The sequence below is a fragment of the Choloepus didactylus genome, chromosome 13 (assembly GCF_015220235.1).
Source record: "Choloepus didactylus isolate mChoDid1 chromosome 13, mChoDid1.pri, whole genome shotgun sequence".
In the NCBI taxonomy this organism is placed as follows: Eukaryota; Metazoa; Chordata; class Mammalia; order Pilosa; family Megalonychidae; genus Choloepus; species Choloepus didactylus.
Window position 1 is genome coordinate 5,777,869 of NC_051319.1, and position 23,293 is coordinate 5,801,161.

The 23,293-nt window shown below is 38.1% G+C and overlaps 1 protein-coding gene and 1 pseudogene across 2 annotated transcripts in view; both read left to right on the forward strand.

The window, feature by feature from the left end:
- Positions 1 to 8,262: 8,262 nt before the first annotated feature.
- Positions 8,263 to 23,293, forward strand: part of CENPH (centromere protein H) — a 44,586-nt gene continuing 29,555 nt past the window's right edge. The window contains exons 1-2 of one of the 2 annotated variants that reach the window (XM_037801441.1): positions 8,263 to 8,570; positions 10,215 to 10,270. In XM_037801441.1, the coding sequence (XP_037657369.1) occupies positions 8,404 to 8,570; positions 10,215 to 10,270 (223 nt within the window). In that variant the 5' untranslated portion in view covers positions 8,263 to 8,403. The remainder of the gene's footprint in view (positions 8,571 to 10,214; positions 10,271 to 23,293) is intronic. The other variant, XM_037801442.1, reaches the window with a different exon arrangement.
- LOC119508020 lies at positions 19,741 to 20,297 on the forward strand (annotated as a pseudogene).

The window sequence follows — 23,293 nt, forward strand, 5'->3', positions numbered from 1 at the left end:
AAGAAGTAAAACTTTCATTGTTTGCAGGTGACATGATCCTGTATTTGGGAAATTCTAAGAAATCTATGATAAAGCCACTTGAGCTTAAAAACAAATTCAGCAAAGGTGCAGAATACAAGATCAATATGCAAAAATCAGTAGCATTTCTCTACATTAGGATTGAGCTACCTGAGGAGTCAATTTAAAAAATTCCATTCACAATCTTCTTGACCAAAAGGGGGATGCAAAATAAAATGAGACAAAATAGTTTCAGTGGCTGAGAGATTTCAAATAGAGTCGAGAGGTCACTCTGGTGGACATTCTTATGCACTATAGAGATAACACCTCTTAGGTTTTAATGTATTGGAATAGCTAGAAGTAAATACCTGAAACTACCAAACTCCAACCCAGCAGTCTGGACTCCTGAAGACAATTATATAATAATGTAGATTACAAGGGGTGACAGTGTGATTGTGAAAACCTTGTGGATCACACTCCCTTTATCTAGTGTATGGATGGATGAGTAGAAAAATGGGGATAAGAACTAAATGACAAATAGGGTGGGATGGGGGGATGGTTTGGGTATTCTCTTTTCACTTTTATTTTTTATTCTTATTCTGATTCTTTCTGATGTAAGGAAATTTTTCAGAAGTAGATTGTGGTGATGAATGCATAACTATATGATTGTACTGTGAACAGTTGATTGTATACCATGGATGATTGTATGGTATGTGAATATATTTCAATAAAACTGAATTAAAAAAAGAAACTAACATAGGCCTGTGCAGCAATAAACAATACCCCAAGGGAGAAAAAAAAACAAAACACTAGGACCAGCAATTTTCACAAAAATATTACTTAGTTTCAATAGAAGTAGGTAATTTTTAAAATTACTCTAAAATAAATATTTTTTTCCTTTATAATACAAAAAAAAAATCCATTCACAATAGCAACTAAAACAAGTGCATAGGAATAAACTTTACTAAGGGTGTAAAGGACCTGTACTCTGAAAACTACAAAACATTGCTTAAAGAAATCAAAGATGACCTAAATAGGTGGAAAGACATTCCATGTTCATGGATAGGAAAGCTAAATGTCATTAAGAGGTCAATTCTACCCAAATTGATCTACAGATTGTACACACTACTAATCAAAATTCCAACAACATACATTGCAGAATTGGAAAAGTTAGTTATCAAATTTATTTGGAAGGGAAAATGGTCTTGAATAACCAAAAACATCTTGAAAACGAAGATTGAAGTGAGAGGACTTACACTTCTTGACTTTAAAGCTTATTATAAAGTCACAGTTGTCAAAACAGCATGGTACTGGCACAAGGATGGATCAATGGAACCAAATTGAGGGTTCAGAAATTTACCCTCAGATCTATGGTCATTTGATTTTTGACAAGGCCCCCAAATCCAGTGAACTGGGACAGAATAGTCTTCAATAAATGGTGCAGGGAGAACTGAATATCCATATCCAAAGGAAGGAAAAAGGACCCCTACCACACACCCTATACAAAAATTAACTCAAAGTGGACCGTAGACCTAAATATAAGACCCAGTACCATAAAACTCCTAGAAGAAAATATAAGGAAACATCTGCAAGACTCAGTGATAGGATGTAGCTTCTTAGACTTTACACCCAAAGCACAAGCAATGAAAGAAAAAAAATAGATAAATGGGAAATCCTGAAGATTGAACACTTCTGTGCTTCAAAGAACTTTGTCAGAAGGGTGAAAAGGCAACCAAAGGGAGAGAATATTGGGTAACCATATATCTGATAACAATTTGATATCCAGTATATATAAAGAATCCTAAACTCAACAATAAAAGGACAACATAATTATAAAATGGTTAAAAGATATGAATAGACATTTCTCCAAAGAGGAAATACAAATGGCTAAAAAGCACATGAAAAGATGTTCATCTTCATTAGCTATTGGAGAAATGCAAATCAAAACCACAATGTGATATCTCATAGCTTTAAGAATGGCTGCTATTAAACAAATAGGAAACTACAAGTGTTGGAGAGGATGTGGAGAAATAGGAACACTTATTCACTGCTGGTGGGAGTGTAAAATAGTATAGACAACCACTGTGGAAGACAGTTTTGTGGTTCCTCAGAAAACTAAATATTGAGTTGCCTTATGATCCAGCAATCCACTATTTGGTATATACCCAGAAGATCTGAAAGCAGTGACGTGAACAGACATTTGTACACCAATGTCCATGGCAGCATTATTTACAATTGCCAAAAGATGAAAAAAATCCAAGTGTCCATCAACAAACAGGAGAATAATCAAAGTGTTGTATATATCTACAATAGAATATTATGCAGCAGTAAGAAGGAAGGAGGTCCTGAAGCATGTGACAACATGGATGAATTTTGAGGACATAATGCCAAGTGAAATAAGCCAAACACAAAAGGATAAATATTGTATGATTTCACTAATATGAACCCCCTAATAAATGTAAATTCCAAGTCTTAAAATGTAGAATATAGGGGACTTGGAGATAGACAGAAGCTAGAGAAGGAGGGGTGGTTACCTAATATGTACAGACTAGTTAATGAAGTTGGGCCTAAATGTATGAGAATTGATAGAGGTGATGGTGGTTCATTAGTGGGATTGTAAGTAATAGTGCCATATGGAAGGTGAATTTGATTGAGGGGGTTTGTTTAAAGTCATGTATCCCACCATTTAGCACTACAAACACAAGTTCTTCCATGAACTACTTCAAAGGTATGGCACTTTTAGAAAGAGTTAATAATAGAGTGGTATATGGGAAAATCTATCCATTGCATGCTATGGACTATATTTAACAGGAATACCTCAATAGGACCACACCAATACTAGGGGTAAATACTTTGGGGGTGATAAGAGTTATGGGGTGTTTGGGGTTTTCTCTTTGGTATGGGTGTGTCTGTTATTTTTCTCTTTGGAGCAATGAAAATTTTCTAAAATTGAGAGTGATGATTGTACAATTAAGTGAGGATACTGTGAGACTATTTTGGATAGAGTAGATGCTATGTGAATATATCTCAACAAAATCTGTAGAGTCTAAATAAACAAACAAATAAACAGAAAGATTCAAGTGCTAGAGAAAAGGTGGAGAGAGAGGTATACCTATTCAATGTTGGTAAGGTAGCAGAATGGTGCAGCCCCTCTGGAGGGTAATGTAGCAGATCCACAGGAGGCTAAATAGTCATCATATGATTAGGCAATTCCCTTACCAGGAAAATACTCAGAAGAACTGAAAGCAGGGACTCAAATAGACATTTGCACACTGACGTTTAAGGCAGCATTATTCATGGAAGAGTGAGCTGTGATGTATACATACAATGGAATATACTGCAGCTACAGAAAGGAATGAAGGCATGAGTCATGCAACAAGGTGAATGAACATGGAGACGTTATGTTTAGCAAGATAAGCCAGAAAGAAAAGGACAAATATTGTGTAGTTTCATTTAGAAAATACTTACAAGAAAATTAGGGCCTAGATTGTAAGCTCTTACAGCAGTTACATTTATTCCTAAGTTTTAAGTATTATTTCTAAATTCTGTGATGCTATGCTCTATCTGTATAACCTGGTATTTCCCTGGAACTTTGGGTACCTGTGTGATATTTAAGACTCAGAGTTAGAGTTCTGCAGCTCTGAAACTCAGCATTACTCCATACAACAATTGTTCAAAGAAGCTAAAAAAGAGATCAGACTTCAATTAGAGATATGAACAAAGCTGATTGGCTTGGACTAAGGTAAATCAGAATACAGGGCAAAGGATGATATTGTCTATATTTCAAAACTTTATCTTCTGTATGAGACCAAAGGAAGAGACATTTATTTTTTACAAACTTTAAACTTTTTGTAGCACATAATCTAAATTAACCTATCTGGCCAGTTCATTTAAACAACCTAAACACATGTTGCTTAGAATAGGGAATGAGATCTTATAATGTTACACCCTGATACATTCCAGAGTATGTTGGACAGACAATAAAAAAATTTGTAAAGTCCCTTCAGGGACTGGAGAAAAAATAGGGAGCTATTTAACTTCCCCACCTGGGAAATTCCTGATGCTCTCTCAAGCATTAGGGACACCCAGTTTAATAAGCCAAGCCCTCGATCTTGAGGCTTGCTCTTATAAAACTTATTTCTGTAATGGGGAAGATAAACCTCCCTATAATTATGTTTAAGAGTCACTTCCAGAGGACCTCTTTTTTTGCTCAGATGTGATCTCTGTCTCTCTAAGCTGAACTCTGCAAATAACCTCATCACCCTCCCCCCAACATCGGACATTATTTCCAGGGGTGTAAGTCGCCCTAGAAACGTGGGACATGACTCCCAGGGCTAAGCCTGGCCCTGGCATCATGGGATTTACAATGTCTTCTTAACCAAAAGGGGGGGAAGAAATGTAACAAAATAAGGTTTCAGTGGCTAAGTGATTCAAATAGAGTCAGAGGCTATTCTGGAGGTTACTCTTATGCAAGCTTCAGCTAGATATTACCAATTGCCATGGTATGCCAAGCCCCAGCCAACAGTATTCCTGATAACCTTAAAGAATACCCTGGGTTCTGTCTAAGACTATATAAATGTTTTACCTAGAAAGTTACTTTCAGAAACTTAAGGCCTCCAGATTGTTCCTATGCCAGATAAGCTTGGAAACCCAGAGGTATGTCTCCCCCAGAACATCAACCAGTTGCATCCCCCTACCCCATAATGTTGACACCCCTCTTCAACATGTAGACATTAGAATGGCCATTGCCAAAATATCCCTGAAGATTGAGAAAATGATCAAATGAGAGGTAGGAGTTGTAACAGAGAAGGTAGGATTTAACAAATGATTATGACTTTTGAATCATTATATATATATATATATATTTAGTCTCTAATGTATTTGAACAGCTAGAAGGAAATACCTGAAATTGTGGATCTGTAACCCACACTACAGTTTGAAATTTGCTCTATAACTACCTGTAAAACTGTACTTAAAAATTTATCACTTCCCTGCATATATATGTCACAATAAAATATTTTTAAAAAATACTTCAACATCCATCTCCTCAGAATAGTGTTGGTCTCTAAACCACAATCTTTTTATCTAACTAAGAAAATGAATAATTCAATATCCATTTTGAAGTACATATTTAAACTTCCTCAATCATTCCAAAACTCTCTTATGGTTGTTTTTTTCCAATGCAGGATCCAATCAAGTTTCATTTGCTTTTCCACATGAAAGCAAGGCAGGATGGAATAGGGCATCAAGGCTGTGGTCCCTGGTCTTCTATTCAGCTTCAAAAGAATTAACACAAACCTGCAAGCTTAAACTGTAGACTTCAAGGAGCGAAAATCTCCCCTAAAGCTCTGAAGCCTCCCTAAACCATAAAAATTTATAAAATCATGGGCCCAAAGCAAATTCTTAGTTAATGACAAAAAGCATGGGGTCATAAAGATTGTTAAACATCTGCCATAGACAAATTTTGGGTACCTGATGGCAAGCCACAAGTCCTGGTAGCTATCTCCTTCTAGAACAAAGGAGATACCTAGCTAATGCAAATCTATTTAATACTAACCTTGTAAGCCCTCAGTGTTCAAAGGTTACTATGGAAACCTGACACCAAAACTTTCCTATATAACAAGCCAACCTGTTCCCACTCAATGCATGCTTCTCTTCAAACACACCCATGCTATTTCTTTAGCATGTCTTCTTTCTTTTTTTTCTTTAATAAACTTTACTCCTTATTCCTACTGGCCCCTCTCATCTCTGAATTATTTCTGTGGCAAGAGTCCCAAACCTGGAACAGGGTTCTGTCTGGCACTATTGCCAGCAGGGTGTCAGTTACAAAAGGGTCAGCATGTATTTTTTTGTTTGTTTGTTTGTTTTTGTTTTTTAAGATACTGGCTATTTTGAGTTCAGATTAGTTGTCTTGTAGAATATCCCTCATTCTGGATTTCTTGTTAAATTGTTTCTTCATGATTCGGTTCAGGGCATGCATTTTGGCAATACGATATATATGATGACATATACAACTTATCCATCATTTAGGAGGCACACATCAGAACTACTGGTATTGCCTAGTTTGATCATCTGAATATCAGATGATACCAGATATCTCTGTAAAGATGCTTTTCTCATTATAATTAGTTTTAGCATCTATGAATGATCCTTACCTGAATCATTTATTTCACCTGGAGTGGCATGATGGTGGTTTTCTAATTCTATCATGCCTTCTGTCTTTATTATTGAGCAGTCCCTCATCCTGTTTTGTTTTACTCCAGATTCATACTTTTTTTTAAACTTAGTGTCTTATAATCCATTAATTACTGCAGTAACTCTCAAAGTGTGGTCCCCAAACAGCAATGTCAACATCACCAGGGCACTTGTTAGAAATGCAAATCATTGCAATTCTGCCAGAGGGACCAACCAATTGCCCTTCCAGCAATTCTGATACACCCTAAGGTTGGAGAACCACTGCACTGTTTTCTCCCAAATTTGGCCAGTGGTGTCTGACAATAGAACTGTTTAAAAGGATGAAATTGATGTGAGATATTGGAAGACATCCAAAATAAATGGTAAAGTTTTAAAAGTTAATGAAAAATGGTATCACTTGTGTGTAAAACAAACCCTCCAAAAATTAATAAAAGGAAATAATAAAAAAGTGTTCTTCCATGAGTTTGGGGGTGGGAGTGGAGAATCTTACATCTTATTTTACAAACTACTGTGCTTTTTGAATCTTTTACCAGGAGTTCTATCTGATAAAAGAGAGGAAGAAAACACTCCTGTGATCAAGTATAACTCCAAGGGAACAGTAGCTGTAAAAGGGAACGCTCAGTTCTCTTGCTCAAACAGTTCCAAGCTGCTGTGCCTGTGCTGCAAGGAGAGAGTGCCCCTTACCTGACATATAGTAATGAAAAAAACTACACATCAATCAGGCATATATATGTCCTGCATTTTCTCCATTCCCAGCTTCCCAGAGGAGAACACTCAACTGTAACCTGCTTAGTTGACAAGCAGACACTTGGGAACACCCAACTCTCAATTTGTAATGTAGTATCAATGATGGGAATTGAAAATGCTTGGATGTGACTGTGAGAAACAAGCACTATTCCTAAAAAGGAAAAAACATTCACCCGATTGTGGAGAAGAATTTATTCACAATCTTGCAAGAACGGGAGCCCAACCAAAATGTGGGGGGTTAGTGCACAGAACAATAGACCCAACAGTATTTATTCCCTACGCCTAACTAGCAAGTCCCTCCCCCGTTTCTCCAGCGACTGGATACTTCAGAGGTTACATTCTATTGGACAAGCCTAACTAGCCTGTGCAAATTTGAAACATACAGCCTGCCCAAATTAGAAACATTTGAAAAAAAGTCTCCTGTGCAAACTTGGAACATTTGAAACAAGTCTCCACCCCTCTTTCCTTTGTTCTTTAACTGCAGAGCCAGTCTGAGCTAGTTTGGTAACAACTTATGAAGCTATTTTAGGAACCTCTACCCCCCACCCTCCACCTTACAAGGACAGTGGGTGGATAAACAGGAGGACCGGCCACTGGCTATAGCTTGGCTTCTTGACCCTCTGCCATTTCCCTGAGCTGCCCCCACCCTGTGTGAAAGCTAAACTTAATTCGTAATGTAGTATCAATGATGAGAACTGAAAATGCTTGGATGTGACTAATCCGGAAGTTTGGCAAAACTGGAAGTGTCTGCTCTGCCTCGTACTGGGGAATCGTGAGTAGCTGTGAAGCGGGAACACTCATTCCTCAGTTAAAAGAAATCAAAAGTATAAAGGAGGGGTATGGTTGTTGTTGGTGTTGTTTGCCCTTTGTATTGTATTTTATTTTATTTTTTCTTTTATCTTTCTTATTATTCTTATTTTAATTTTTTTGGAGTAAAAAAAAACTTTTGAAAAGAGATCAAAAAGTTAAAAACACTGCAGTGTTTCTCTTTCCCAGTCGCCGTGCACACCCATTTCCAAAAGGCGCAGGAGTGCCAAAGTGGATAACAAACGGAGATCCCCTATCTCAGCGCAGAGCTGACAGACTGCTGGGGTTTTCCAATTCCAGGCTGCCGTTCCAAGAGCCGTGGAGTGTCCCACATAGCTGTCGCCCAGCCCCTAGCTCAGCATATATATATATAGCTGGTGCTGAATTACATCTCTCCGAACTTTTTACTAGATCACTTAATTGTATGACCAATTAGAGCTAGGGTGAAAGAAGGGAAAGCAGTAACCATGGCAACCAGAGTAAGATGCCGGAGATGAAGCGGAAGGGGCGGAGCTAGGGGCGCGTTTGCTACCCGGTCGCTTCCGGTCGTCGATTTAGCGGCGGGAAAGGGAGCTCTTTTGAGGCACCCACGGTATCGCGACGTGTTTGCGTGTCCCTCTGCTTCTCCTGCGTGGCAGCTCTTTCTCCTGGCCAGCAATGGAGAAACAGCCGGAGAAGAAAGCCGTTGCCGAGCCCGCGGACTCCGGAGGGGAAGGCAGTGCAGGCGGGCAGCCTCAGGTCGCCGGCGCCGAGGCAGCGGGCGGAGAGGACCGCAAGACCCTGCTGCTCAGGTTTTTTCCTGCGGCTGGCTCGGCCGTAGCCAAGTGGGCGTCGTGGCGAAGAGCTCCTCCCTTTAGTCAGAATGTCTAGGGTTTGAATTCAGACTCGTTACTTAATTGTATAGCTCTGCGTCACTCACCTAAACTCTTTAAACCTCTTCATCTGTGCAAAGGAGAGAAAAATGACACCCTCTTGTAGAGTTTCTATAAAGATTAAGTGGCACCGTGCTTGGAGCGTTTAGGAAGCCCTCCGGTACTGTAATCCGGCCTTTTCAGCGCCCCAAGCACGCCAGACTTCCCTATTTTCAGGTGGAAGGTTATGCAGCGCTTTCAAGCCTGTAACAATTGGAGGGAGGATGCCCCGCCCCTTTATTGTATAGCTTTGACCCTTTTTAAACAGGAAGCTTTAGGTGGTGGTCTCTAAAGATGAGGACGGTGTTTATGCTTTTCCACTAAGCAGTGGCTACGGAAGACTTAGTGAGAAAAAGACATCTATCTTCTAAACCTGGTGTGGATAAACCAGTTTTTCTATGCCCACTAGAGTAGGAGTGATTTTACGTGTTTACAAGGTTAAGGAGGGAAAATCACGAGAAGAGTATTTAATAACACGTGGGAATTATATGACATTTCAGGGCCCATAAGTAAAAAATTTTTTGGAACACAACTTTGGTGCTACAACAGCAGAGTTGAGTAATTGCACCTGAGACCACATGACTCAGAATGCCTAAGATCTTTACTCTCTGGCTCTTTACAGAAAAGTTTGCCATTCTCTGTTCTAAAATCATAACAAGGGTTGTTGTTGTTTTCCTGAATGAGCATTATGACATTTTAACTTTACCACTGAGCTGAAAGGCTTGGCTAATTAACCTCTCACAACCTCACTTTAAAAATCCCCCCTTACCTGCAATATAAAATACTAAAATATTAAAGATATAAGATTTACTTTTCCATCTCTGCTAAAAAGGAACTATTCTTTTGGTCTGTTTTGTAAGATACTATCCTGCTTAACCTCTTAAGAGGTTTCATTTGGAAATTTGAAACAATCTCTACAGAGCTTTAGAAATTTTTCTGTTTGTTAGCTGCTTCGATAGATCTCAATGTCATCAAGCCAATAATTTTTAAATTATGAAACTACCATGCAAATGTGAAACATTTTGTAAATACAACTTAATATCTAATTACCACTTTACCCATAGCTTTTCTACTTATTTTATGTATGATTTTAAATTACGTAGAATAATAGGACAACAAAGAAATTACATAGTTATCTGTCCAAGAATTAGCATATTCTTTTTCTATATCTCCTAGGAGGGTTACAATCTGTGTTTGTAACTCATTACATTGTGGGTTTCATCATTTCATCTGTGCCTTTTTTGTGTAGCTGTTCTCATTAAGCTTCATTTCAGTCTTGGCCTGTTAAGGAAAAATTTAAACATCACATTTTAAACTTTTCTTCACAGATCCTGTTTTCCCACCATATTCCATTTTGTTTCTTCCTCTGAGACTACATAAAGTGTTTTATGCCCATTTTAAAGAAAAGGAGGCCAAACTGATAGACTTAAATACTGAGTTTAATTATTTGTACTCATTTTGTTGCATCAGCTTCCACAAAAGATGACTTGTTTTATTATATGGTAATGAATAAAACCTCAATTGATAAATATGATATTCTGCTCTATTTATTTTCAGGCTGAGAGCACAAACAAAACAGCAACTTTTGGAATATAAATCAATGGTTGATGCAAGTAAGTACTTTCATTTTAAGTATCTTCATTTTCAAATAAGGTTTTGTGAGTTTGATGATGAACAGTACTCTTGGAAAAAATAAGCTTTACAGAAAATTATTTATTTAGGGAATGGAAGGGTCAGCATAATGCCATGTAAAAAGGCAAAACTGTAATATTTAAGGGTTGTCCTGGCCCTCAGGAACTAAATAGGGATTCAAGAAATATATATAAAACAAATAACAATGCAAGACAGTTAAGTTCTCTATATCAGGGAACTAGGAAATCATTGTGGCCTGAAGAATCATAGAACTAGCTACCATCAACAACTTGAAGATAAATTAGCAGATCAGATGATTTTAAAGCAAGTGATCTCCGATCTATACTTTGAGAAACAGTGGATTATAGGAACAAGAGGCTGGAAGGAGATCAGCTTAAAAATGTAGGTGGCAATTTGCAATTCTAAACACAGAAAAGATTTAAAGTTATCTTTTAAATTATTAATCTAAAAGTGTCATGGACCAAGTTTGCCAAGAGAGTAGCAAAATCATGGATTTAGCCCTCCTACAGTAATAGCCATCTATGTCACCTGCTTTATAAGCCCTTGGGTCACAGAGATAGGTTTTGGCAAATTTTTTTTTCCTCTACAAAAAAGACTAAAAGAATAAAACCAAATAATACATTAGGGTGAATCAAGAATTGTAGAAACCCCAGTGACCTTCTCAATGCCTTAGTCATTTCACCTAAATCCATGATGGAACTTAGGTACTTTGTTACCTCAGCTCAAGCTCTTTTCTAAGGCTGTAGATCTAAAAGGCAGTTCTGGCATATTTTTCACTTGATACTCCAGGGCTTCTAAAGTCCTATTTTATGCAAAAAATACGGTGCTAGTGGCTGGATTATAGCACCATATAACCTCTTTTCTGCTTATTATAACTAGTAAATTATGAAACTGTGATATGAACTAGGCCTTCTTGTCTCCAAAGCCCATTCTATTAATATTGCTTACCTCAAGGATGATCAGTAGGCTACTGTCTCTCCCCTGGATAGCTAATGGTCTCCTTGTTTCCAAACCCCATGTTCCTTCTATAAAACCAATAATGTTTACCTCAAAGATAAGAGGTAGGACGTGGCTAATACATTTTGCTGGCATGATAGCCCATATTTTAAAGAAAGATAATGTTTTCTAAGAGGACAGGATATAGGGGAAAGCCTAGTCAAAATTTGTACCATTGAGGAATTATCTCTATCGGCGTTCCTGCATGCATTCAACTCTTTTTTTTTTTTTTTAAATCTTCATTTTATTGAGATATATTCATATACCACGCAGTCATACAAAACAAATCGTACTTTCGATTGTTCACAGTACCATTACATAGTTGTACATTCATCACCCAAATCAATCCCTGACACCTTCATTAGCACACACACAAGAATAACAAGAATAATAATTAGAGTGAAAAAGAGCAATTGAAGTAAAAAAGAACACTGGGTACCTTTGTCTGTTTGTTTCCTTCCCCTATTTTTCTACTCATCCATCCATAAATTAGACAGAGTGGAGTGTGGTCCTTATGGCTTTCCCAATCCCCTTGTCACCCCTCATAAGCTACATTTTTATACAACTGTCTTCGAGATTCATGGGTTCTGGGTTGTAGTTTGATAGTTTCAGGTATCCACCACCAGCTACCCCAATTCTTTAGAACCTAAAAAGGGTTGTCTAAAGTGTGCGTAAGAGTGCCCACCAGAGTGACCTCTCGGCTCCTTTTGGATTCTCTCTGCCACTGAAGCTTATTTCATTTCCTTTCACATCCCCCTTTTGGTCAAGAAGATGTTCTCCGTCCCACGATGCCAGGTCTACATTCCTCCCCGGGAGTCATATTCCACGTTGCCAGGGAGATTCACTCCCCTGGGTGTCTGATCCCACATAGAGGGGAGGGCAGTGATTTCACCTTTCAAGTTGGCTTAGCTAGAGAGACAGGGCCACATCTGAGCAACAAAGAGGCACTCGGGAGGAGGCTCTTAGGCACAACCATAGGGAGGCCTAGCCTCTCCTTTGCAGCAACCGTCTTCCCAAGGGTAAAACCTGTGGTAGAGGGCTCAACCCATCAAACCACCAGTCCCCTATGTCTGTGGTCATGTTAGCAACCATGGAGGTGGGGTAGGCGAATACCCCTGCATTCTCCACAGGCTCCTCAAGGGAGCACTACATCTTTTTTTTTTTCCTTGTTTTTCTTTTCTTTTCTTTTTTTTTTTTTAACTTTCCCTTCTTTTTTAAATCAACTGTATGAAAAAAAAGTTAAAAAGAAAACAAACATACAATAAAAGAACATTTCAAAGAGACCATAACAAGGGAGTAAGAAAAAGACAACTAACCTAAGATAACTGCTTAACTTCCAACATGTTCCTACTTTACCCCAAGAAAGTTACCTAATATAGCAACATTTCTGTGAACTTGCTCCTACTATATCCATAAGAAATTAACAGACCATAGTCATTCCTGGGCATCCCCAGAACGTTAAATACCTTATCTGTTCTTCTTGGATTATTGTTCCCCCTTCCTTAATTGCTCTCTATTGCTAGTTCCCCTACATTCTACATTATAAACCATTTGTTTTACATTTTTCAAAGTTCACATTAGTGGTAGCATATAATATTTCTCTTTTTGTGCCTGGCTTATTTCGCTCAGCATTATGTCTTCAAGGTTCATCCATGTTGTCATATGTTTCACGAGATCGTTCCTTCTTACTGCCGTGTAGTATTCCATCGTGTGTATATACCACATTTTATTTATCCAATCATCTGTTGAAGGACATTTGGGTTGTTTCCATCTCTTGGCAATTGTGAATACTGCTGCTATGAACATTGGCTTGCAGATATCTGTTCGTGTCACTGCTTTCCGATCTTCCGGGTATATACCGAGAAGTGCAATCGCTGGATCGAATGGTAACTCTATATCTAGTTTTCTAAGGAACTGCCAGACTGACTTCCAGAGTGGCTGAACCATTATACAGTCCCACCAACAGTGAATAAGAGTTCCAATTTCTCCACATCCCCTCCAGCATTTGTAGTTTCCTGTTTGTTTAATGGCAGCCATTCTAATCGGTGTGAGATGGTATCTCATTGTGGTCTTAATTTGCATCTCTCTAATAGCTAGTGAAGCTGAACATTTTTTCATGTGTTTCTTGGCCATTTGTATTTCCTCTTCAGAGAACTGTCTTTTCATATCTTTTGCCCATTTTATAATTGGGCTGACTGTACTATTGTCATTGAGTTGTAGGATTTCTTTATATATGCAAGATATCAGTCTTTTGTCAGATACGTGGTTTCCAAAAATTTTTTCCCATTGAGTTGGCTGCCTCTTTACCTTTTTGAGAAATTCCTTTGAGGTGCAGAAACTTCTAAGCTTGAGGAGTTCCCATTTATCTATTTTCTCTTTTGTTGCTTGTGCTTTGGGTGTAAAGTCTAGGAAGTGGCCGCCCAATACAAGGTCTTGAAGATGTTTTCCTACATTATCTTCTAGGAGTTTTATGGTACTTTCTTTTATATTGAGATCTTTGGTCCATTTTGAGTTAATTTTTGTGTAGGGGGTGAGGTAGGGGTCCTCTTTCATTCTTTTGGATATGGATATCCAACTCTCCCAGCCCCATTTGTTGAAAAGACCATTATGACTCAGTTCAGTGACTTTGGGGGCCTTATCAAAGATCAGTCGGCCATAGATCTGAGGGTCTGTCTCCGAATTCTCAATTCGATTCCATTGATCTATATGTCTATCTTTGTGCCAGTACCATGCTGTTTTGGCAACTGTGGCTTTATAATAAGCTTCAAAGTCAGGGAGTGTAAGTCCTCCCACTTCGTTTTTCTTTTTTAGAGTGTCTTTAGCAATTCGAGGCATCTTCCCTTTCCAAATAAATTTGATAACTAGCTTTTCCAAGTCTGCAAAGTAGGTTGTTGGAATTTTGATTGGGATTGCATTGAATCTGTAGATGAGTTTGGGTAGAATTGACATTTTAATGACATTTAGTCTTCGTATCCATGAACATGGAATATTTTTCCATCTTTTAAGGTCCCCTTCTATTTCTTTTAGTAGAGTTATGTAGTTTTCTTTGTATAGGTCTTTTACATCTTTGGTTAAGTTCATTCCTAGGTACTTGATTTTTTTAGTTGCTATTGAAAATGGTATCTTTTTCTTGAGTGTCTCTTCAGTTTGTTCATTTCTAGCATATAGAAACATTACTGACTTATGTGCATTAACTTTGTATCCCGCTACTTTGCTAAATTTGTTTATTAGCTCTAGTAGCTGTATCGTCGATTTCTCAGGGTTTTCTAGATATAAGATCATATCATCTGCAAACAATGACAGTTTTACTTCTTCTTTTCCAATTTGGATGCCTTTTATTTCTTTGTCTTGCTGGATTGCCCTGGCTAGCACTTCCAGCACAATGTTGAATAACAGTGGTGACAGCGGGCATCCTTGTCTTGTTCCTGATCTTAGAGGGAAGGCTTTCAGTCTCTCACCATTGAGTACTATGCTGGCTGTGGGTTTTTCATATATGCTCTTTATCATGTTGAGGAAGTTTCCTTCAATTCCTACCTTTTGAAGTGTTTTTATCAAAAAGGGATGTTGGATTTTCTCAAATGCTTTTTCAGCATCTATTGAGATGATCAATTGATTTTTCCCTTTTGACTTGTTAATGTGTTGTAATACATTGATTGATTTTCTTATGTTGAACCATCCTTGCATGCCTGGAATGAACCCCACTTGGTCGTGGTGTATGATTTTTTTAATGTGTCTTTGGATTCGATTTGCAAGTATTTTGTTGAGGATTTTTGCATCTATATTCATTAGGGAGATTGGCCGGTAGTTTTCCTTTTTTTGTAACATCTTTGCCTGGTTTTGGTATTAGATTGATGTTAGCTTCATAAAATGAGTTAGGTAGGGTTCCATTTTCTTCAATGTTTTGAAAGAGTTTGAGTAAGATTGGTGTCAGTTGTTTCTGGAAAGTTTGGTAGAATTCCCCTGTGAAGCCATCTGGCCCTGGGCATTTATTTGTGGGAAGATTTTTGATGACTGATTGGATCTCTTTGCTTGTGATGGGTTGGTTGAGGTCTTCTATTTCTTCTCTGGTCAGTCTAGGTTGTTCATATGTTTCCAGGAAATTGTCCATTTCCTCTGCATTATCCAGTTTGTTGCCATACAGTTGTTCATAGTATCCTCTTATAATTTTTTAAATTTCTTCAGGATCTGCAGTTATGTCACCTTTTTCATTCATTATTTTGTTTATATGGGTCTTCTCTCTTTTTGATTTTGTGAGTCTAGCTAGGGGCTTGTCAATCTTGTTGATCTTCTCAAAGAACCAACTTTTGGTGATATTTATCCTCTCTATTGTTTTTTTGTTCTCTATGTCATTTATTTCTGCTTTAATCCTTGTTATTTCTTTTCTTGTATTTGGTTTAGGATTGGTTTGCTGTTCATTTTCTAGCTTCTTCAGTTGATCCATTAGTTCTTTGATTTTGGCTCTTTCTTCCTTTTTAATATATGCGTTTAGTGCTATAAATTTCCCCCTCAGCACTGATTTTGCTGCATCCCATAGGTTTTGGTATGTTGTGTTCTCATTTTCATTCGTCTCTATATATTTAGCAATTTCTCTTGCTATTTCTTCTTTAACCCACTGATTGTTTAGGAGTGTGTTGTTTAACCTCCAGGTATTTGTGAATTTTCTAAGTCTCTGATGGTTATGGACTTCTGATTGTATTCCATTGTGGTCAGAGAATGTGCTTTGAATAATTTCAATCTTTTTAAATTTATTGAGGCTTGTTTTATGTCCCAGCATATGATCTATTCTGGAGAAAGTTCCATGAGCACTAGAAAAGTATGTCTATCCTGGTGATTTGGGATGTAATGTCCTGTATATGTCTGTTAAATCTAATTCATTTATCAGATTGTTTAGGTTTTCAATTTCCTTATGGGTCTTCTGTCTGGTTGATCTATCTATAGGAGAGAGTGATGTGTTGAAGTCTCCCACAATTATTGTGGAAACATCAATTGCTTCCTTTAGTTTTGCCAGTGTTTCTCTCATGTATTTTGTGGCACCTTGGTTGGGTGCATAGACATTTACGATTGTTATTTCTTCTTGCTGAATTGCCCCTTTTATTAGTACGTAGTGGCCTTCTTTGTCTCTCAAAACATCCCTGCATTTGAAGTCTATTTTATCTGAGATTAATATTGCTACACCTGCTTTCTTTTGACTGTAGCTTGCTTGAAATATTTTTTTCCATCCTTTCACTTTCAGTTTCTTTGTGTCCCTGTGTCTAAGATGAGTCTCTTGTATGCAACATATTGATGGTTCATTTTTTTGGATCCATTCTGCGAATCTATATCTTTTAATTGGGGAGTTTAATCCATTTACATTCAACGTTATAACCGTGAAGGCATTTCTTGAATGAGCCATCTTATCCTTTGGTTTATGTTTGTCATATTTTTCCCCTCTGTCTATTAATATCCTTTATTGTACCCATACCGAATCTCTTTAGTACTGAACCTTTCTCCAAGTCTCTCTGTCCTTTCTTTGTTTCTCTGTCTGTAGGGCTCCCTTGAGTATCTCCAGTAGGGCAGGTCTCTTGTTAGCAAATTCTCTCAGCATTTGTTTGTCTGTGAAAAATTTAAGCTCTCCCTCAAATTTGAAGGAGAGCTTTGCTGGATAAAGTATTCTTGGCTGGAAATTTTTCTCACTCAGAATTTTAAATATATCGTGCCACTGCCTTCTTGCCTCCATGGTGGCTGCTGAGTAGTCACTACTTAGTCTTATGCTGTTTCCTTTGTATGTGGTGAATTGCTTTTCTCTTGCTGCTTTCAGAACTTGCTCCTTCTCTTCTGTGTTTGATAGTGTGATCAGTATATGTCTCGGAGTGGGTTTATTTGGATTTATTCTATTTGGAGTTCGCTGAGCATTTATGATTTGTGTATTTATGTTGTTTAGAAGATTTGGGAAGTTTTCCCCAACAATTTCTTTGAATACTCTTCCTAGACCTTTACTCTTTTCTTCCCCTTCTGGAACACCAATGAGTCTTATATTTGGACGTTTCATATTATCTATCATATCACTGAGGTCCATTTCGATTTCTTCAAATTTTTTCCCCATTCTTTCTTTTATGCTTTCATTTTCCATTCTGTCATCTTCGAGGTCACTGATTCGTTGTTCAACTTCCTCTAGTCTTGTACTATGAGTGTCCAGAATCTTTTTAATTTGGTGAACAGTTTCTTTAATTTCCATAAGATCATCCATTTTTTTATTTAGTCTTGCAATGTCTTCTTTATGCTCTTCTAGGGTCTTCTTGATTTCCTTTATCTCCCGTACTAGGGTCTCATTGTTCATCTTTAGTTCTTTGAGTAGCTGCTCTAGGTGCTGTGTCTCTTCTGGTCTTTTGATTTGGGTGCTTGGGCTTGGGTTATCCATATCGTCTGGTTTTTTCATATGCTTTATAATTTTCTGTTGTTTTTGGCCTCGTGGCATTTGCTGAACTTGATAGGGTTCTTTTAGGATTTGTAGACCAATTGAAGTCCTTATCTCTAATTTATCAGATCTACAGCTTCGTGGAGTACACTTTCTCTAACTAACCAGCAGGTGGCGTCCACGAGCCACCTGTTCTCCGCAAGCCAGTTCTCCCCTGCTTAGCCTTTTTGGTGAGTGGGGGAGTGAGTCTTGTGGGGTCCAATTGGTGTACCAAGTTTGGGTGTGTAGTTGGTGTTGCCTGCCCTGTATATGGGGCGTGTTTCTGGGCAGTCAGGGAGGGGGGGTGGCTCTAACAATCAAATCTCCCTGGTGATCCTAGAGTTTTAAAGCTGCTGCAATAGTCTAATCCTTCAGTCCTGCCACAGTTTGTCTCTGCCGCTGACCCACAAGTCCTTGGTATTGGCGTATGGCTCCTGAGACTTGCAAGTGGGCCCCTCTTCCAGGCCGTGCACCCCGGGTCCTCTGTTGAGGGATGACTGTGCTATGTCACAGGTGAGTGCCGTCCCCCCAGGGCAGTTCTGGGCTGCTGGGCTGTTTAGGGAGGCTCCCAGTCTGCTGAAATGATGGCTGAATGGGGCTTTGTTAATTCACACTGCTCTACCTTCCCAACTCTGGAACAATCAGCTGAGGTTGCAGGGAAGGCTAATGTCCACGCCCAGTTTTGTGGTGTGTGCCTGTTATTTGAAGCACTTCCGTCACACTGGGTTGTCTGGGGCAGTTCTGGGCTATGGGGCTGGCGATGGGCAGGAGTGTTTCCTGTCCACCAGGATGATGGCTGTGTGCGGACACCCCCCTTTTCTTGGGAAGTTGTGGTGTTTAGTGAATTTTCTCAGCCACTGGATTATTGCGTTTTGTCTCAGAGCTCTCCTAGTTCTGCTCTTGACTTGACCTGCCCAAATAGTAAGTCTTTGAAGCTTTCTGTATTGGGCTTCTTAGAGTAATTGTTTTAGAAAAAGAAAAAAGGATTAAAAAAACAAAAAAAACAAAAAAAAACAAAAAAAAAAACGGGCCCTCCTCAGAGGTCTAATGGGTTATTGAAATGCTAAGAGACAAAGCAACCAGGGCCATTAAGGAAAGGTCCACAGGGCAGAGAGATCAGCTTTTCTTCGGGATTTGCATATGCGCCTCAGGGCCCTTCCCCTTTCTATGTTCACCAGAACTCCAGAAATCCTCCGCTTTTATTTTGGAGTTTTTCGTGTTGTTTTTTTTTCTATGCCTGTCTCCTCTCTGCTGGGCTGGCTGTTCTCAGATTCTCTGGTGTCTGTTCTCAGTCTATCTATGTTTGGAGTTTGGATCAGTAGAATGAGTTTCCGATAAGGGCTGCCACTGCAGTTCTCCCTTCTCCTTCCCGGAGCTGACAGCCCCTCCTCCCCCGGGACTGAGCCTGGCAGGGAGGGGCGCAGGTCCCCTGGCTGCAAAAACTTACAGATTTCGCTGATCTCAGCAGTTCCACGTTTTCATGAGTGTTGTATGAAGTATGCCCAAAGTCAGATTGCTCTATGGTGTCCAGTCCACGCAGTTCCTGGCTTTCTACCTACTTTCCTGGAGGAGTAACTAAAACATACAGCTCACCAGTCTGCCATCTTGCCCCGCCTCAACTCATTTTTAAGTGTTTAATATGTTTCTGCCATCATGCCAGGCATGGAGATATGATGTTGAATGATAGACTTTGCCCTCATGGAGCTTTTTTTCTAATGGAGCAAAATGGGTAAACAAAGAAATTTGCGAGGTAATATGGGACAATACAGCGGCGATGTCCACAAGCCAGACAAGTGCTGCAGTGGCAGTGGTGGGGCCTTGCGCGCAGCCAGGTCACCTCGGCTTCAGCCTTCCTCCAGTTATTGCGAAGTGGGCTGGAGACAAGTGGGGGAGCAGCAGCAGCAGAGGCAGAGGCTCTGGCTCTTCTCTCTTCTGCCCCTCAGCCTGAGCCTGGGGAGGTCAGGCGGCCCGGGTGGCTGGAGGGGGGTCTCCTACCCGAGAATGGGAATTCTCTTCTCTAGGATTTGGAAACTGTTCAATTACCCAGAGCACAAAGTTATCATTGTTGGGCTGAATAATGCAGGGAAAACTACCATCTTTTACCTGTTTTCTATGAATGAAGTTGTACATACATCCCCTACAATAGGAAGTAATGTAGAAGAGATAGTTGCTAATAATACATGTTTCCTAATATGGGATATTAGTGGCCAAGAATCTCTTTGTTCTTCCTGGGACACTTACTATACTATATACTTCCTGGAATACTTACTGAGTTTGTAATAGTTGTTGTGGACAGTACAGACAGAGAAAGGATTTCTGTAACAAGAGGAGAACTGTATAAAATGTTAGTGCTTGAGGACCTAAGAAAAGCTGGATTGCTCATTTTTGCTAATAAACAAGATATTAAAGAATGTATGATTATAGCAGAAATCTTCCAGTTTTTGAAACTAACTTCTGTTAAAGATTGCCAGTGGCATATCCAGGCATGCTGTGCTCTTACAAGCGAGGGATTGTGCCAAGGACTTGAATGGATGATGTCACAATTTAAGATTAGATGATCGCTACTGACCTCTTATTATAGACTTTGTGTAAACAAAGTGCTGGAGTTTTCCTGAAAGCTGCAAAAATTAATGGTTTAGATATATTTATAATAAACTGATTTAAACTTTTTCTATAAGAAGAAAAATTAAGACCACTTATTTGAAAACAAAGATGAAGTCTCACTGTCCAATTGGCTTTCTCTTTAGTTGCTTCCAAAGTTAAGCCTTAAAGCTGTGACTGAAATTTTTTTCATAATAAACCATCTCAGGACATTGTATAGCCAGTAGTAATTATAAAAGGAGGAAGACATTGTTAACTTTAAGAGCTTTATTATCAGTATAAACTTCCCTAGTTGAATGTTGTTCTTTTCTTGTTCTATTAAGACAATACAAATTGGCACAAATATTAAGTTCCTAATATTTTAATGTGTATTGTTACTTATGAAGTATTTTGCGTAACATTGTGTATGTACTGTGTATATACCTCAAGTTTGAGTTAATGGCTTTGATTTATGTTCTAAAAAAAAGTGTAACCTGAAAATTAATTTATCCTTCTTTGTAACCATATGCAATGAGTACTGGCATTGGTGTTAAGTGCTATTTTGTACTTTTCCTCTTAGGTTCTCTATTTTATGCTAACCGACTCCCAAATCATTGAGCTGCTCTTAAAAAAAAAAAGAAAGAAAGAAAACGGGAAAAAAAGCTTGATGTTGTGTACATATTTTTTTGTTGATCAAATCACATGGAAACACGTACTGCAACTGAATAGAACTTATATCAAATTCTTGGCTTAAGATTTACTAATGGCCAGAATTACACAGCAATTAATTATCAGATCATTCTGTGCATAGGTCTGTATGCCATCTATATTACTGAATAAATTATTGATCAGCTAATCAGTCATTAATTGTAATAAAATTATCAAGTAATTTTTTTCAACATTAATTAAAAACTTTTGTGAAACGTGTCTAAAAAAAGATAATTATGGATTGTGGTAAGTGTGATGAAGAAAAATAATGACATGAGAGGGATGGGCCACTTTAGGGTGATTAGTGATGGCTTCTCTGAGATGACTTTAGAGCGGAGACCCAAGTGATTTAAAAAAAAAAGAGTCTGCTTTCTCATACAGTCCTTGTTTTTTCTGTAGAGATATTTCCATTTTTAAGGGATGTGACATCTGAAAACTTGGGTAGATTTAGTAGTACACACTGTAGAATTTTTAATCCTAAAGGACAGGACAGATTTAAAGTAGACCATAAGAAGTTAAATTGTAGTCTTGTTTTTGGTTTGTTTAATTTGTATAATTTCTTTTGTATAATTTCCCTTTTTGTAAAATGCAATTTTATTGCGATATATTCACACATACATTAGAGTCCATCCAAAGTATGCAATCATTGGCTCACAGTATCATCACATAATTGTTGGATTTATCAATTTTAGATCATCTTCATTACTCCAGAAAACAAAATAAAAATATAGAAAACCCAAAACATCCCATACCCTTTAGCCCCCTGCCCCTATTATTGACCCCTAGTATTGGTGTGGTACATGTGTTACTGTTGATGAAAGAATATTACACTATTACTGTTAACTATAGTCTGTAGTTTGCAATAGGTAAATTGTAGTCTTTTAAAGAAGATATTTATCTAAAATTATTCTTTTATCATTGTATATATGTATGTATCTTAGACTTCATTGACTAAAGGATTCATTTTTAATGAGTGCATCAATTTTAAGGATGTAGTTTGAGTTTTGACAAATGTATACATTGGCATAACTGCCACCACAGTCAACATATAGAACATTTCTGTTATGCCAAAATGTTCCCTTGAACCCCTTCAAGTCAGTCCCTACTGTTACCCCAGCAACCACCAATTGGTTTTCTGTTATTATAGATTAGATTTGTCTTTTAGAGTTGTGCTGTCCACAGCAGCCACTAGCCACATGTGGCTTTTTCTAAGTTAAATGTGTTCAAGTTAAATAAAATTTAAAAATTCAGTTCTTAAAGCTATGTATTGGTTAGTACAACTATGAAACATTTCCATCATTCAGAAAGTTCTTAGACAATGCTACTCTAGAATTTGATGTAAATAGAATTATATGGTACATACTTTTTTGTGTCTGGTTACTTTTTTTTTTTTTTTAATTGAGACTGTTCACATACCATACAACTATCCAAAGACCCAAAGTGTACAGTCGGTTGCCCCTGGTACCATCATACAGCTGTGCATCCATCATCACAATTTTTTTTTTCAATTTTTAGAACATTTTCATTACTCCAGAAAAGAAAGACAAAAAAAGGAAACTCAAATCCTCCCATACCACCCCCCCCCATTATTGATTCTTAGTTTTGTTACTGTTGATGAAAAGGATGTTAAAATACTACTAACTGTAGTACGTAGTTTGCAATAGGAATATATATTTTTTCCTATATGCCCCTCTAGTACTAACTTCTAGTTTTAGAGTCATACATTTGTTCTGGTCATGAGATTTCTAATATTTGTACAGTTAATCACAGACATGGCCCCCCACAAAGTTCACTGTTTTATACATTGCCATCTTTTAAGCTCCAACTTTCCTTCTGGTGACATACATGACTCTGAGTTTCCCCTTTCCACCACATTCACGCACCATTCAGCACTGTTAGTTATTCTCACAACATGCTGTCATCACCTCTGTTCATTTCCAAACATTTAAGTTCAATCTGGTTGAACATTTTGCTCATAATAAGCAGCTGCTCCCCATTCTTTAGCTTCATTCTATATCCTAGTAACTTATATTTCATGTCTATGAGTTTACATATTATAATTAGTTCATATCAGTGAGACCCTTATGTGTCCTTATGTGTCTGACTTATTTCACTCAATATAGTGCCCTCAAGGTTTCTTCATCAACCCATTTTTTTTAAGATGGTTTTGTTCACTCACCATTACATTCCATCCTAAGTAAACAGTCGATGGTTCCCTGTATAGTCACGTATTTATGTATTCGTCTCTGGCACTACTATCTATATA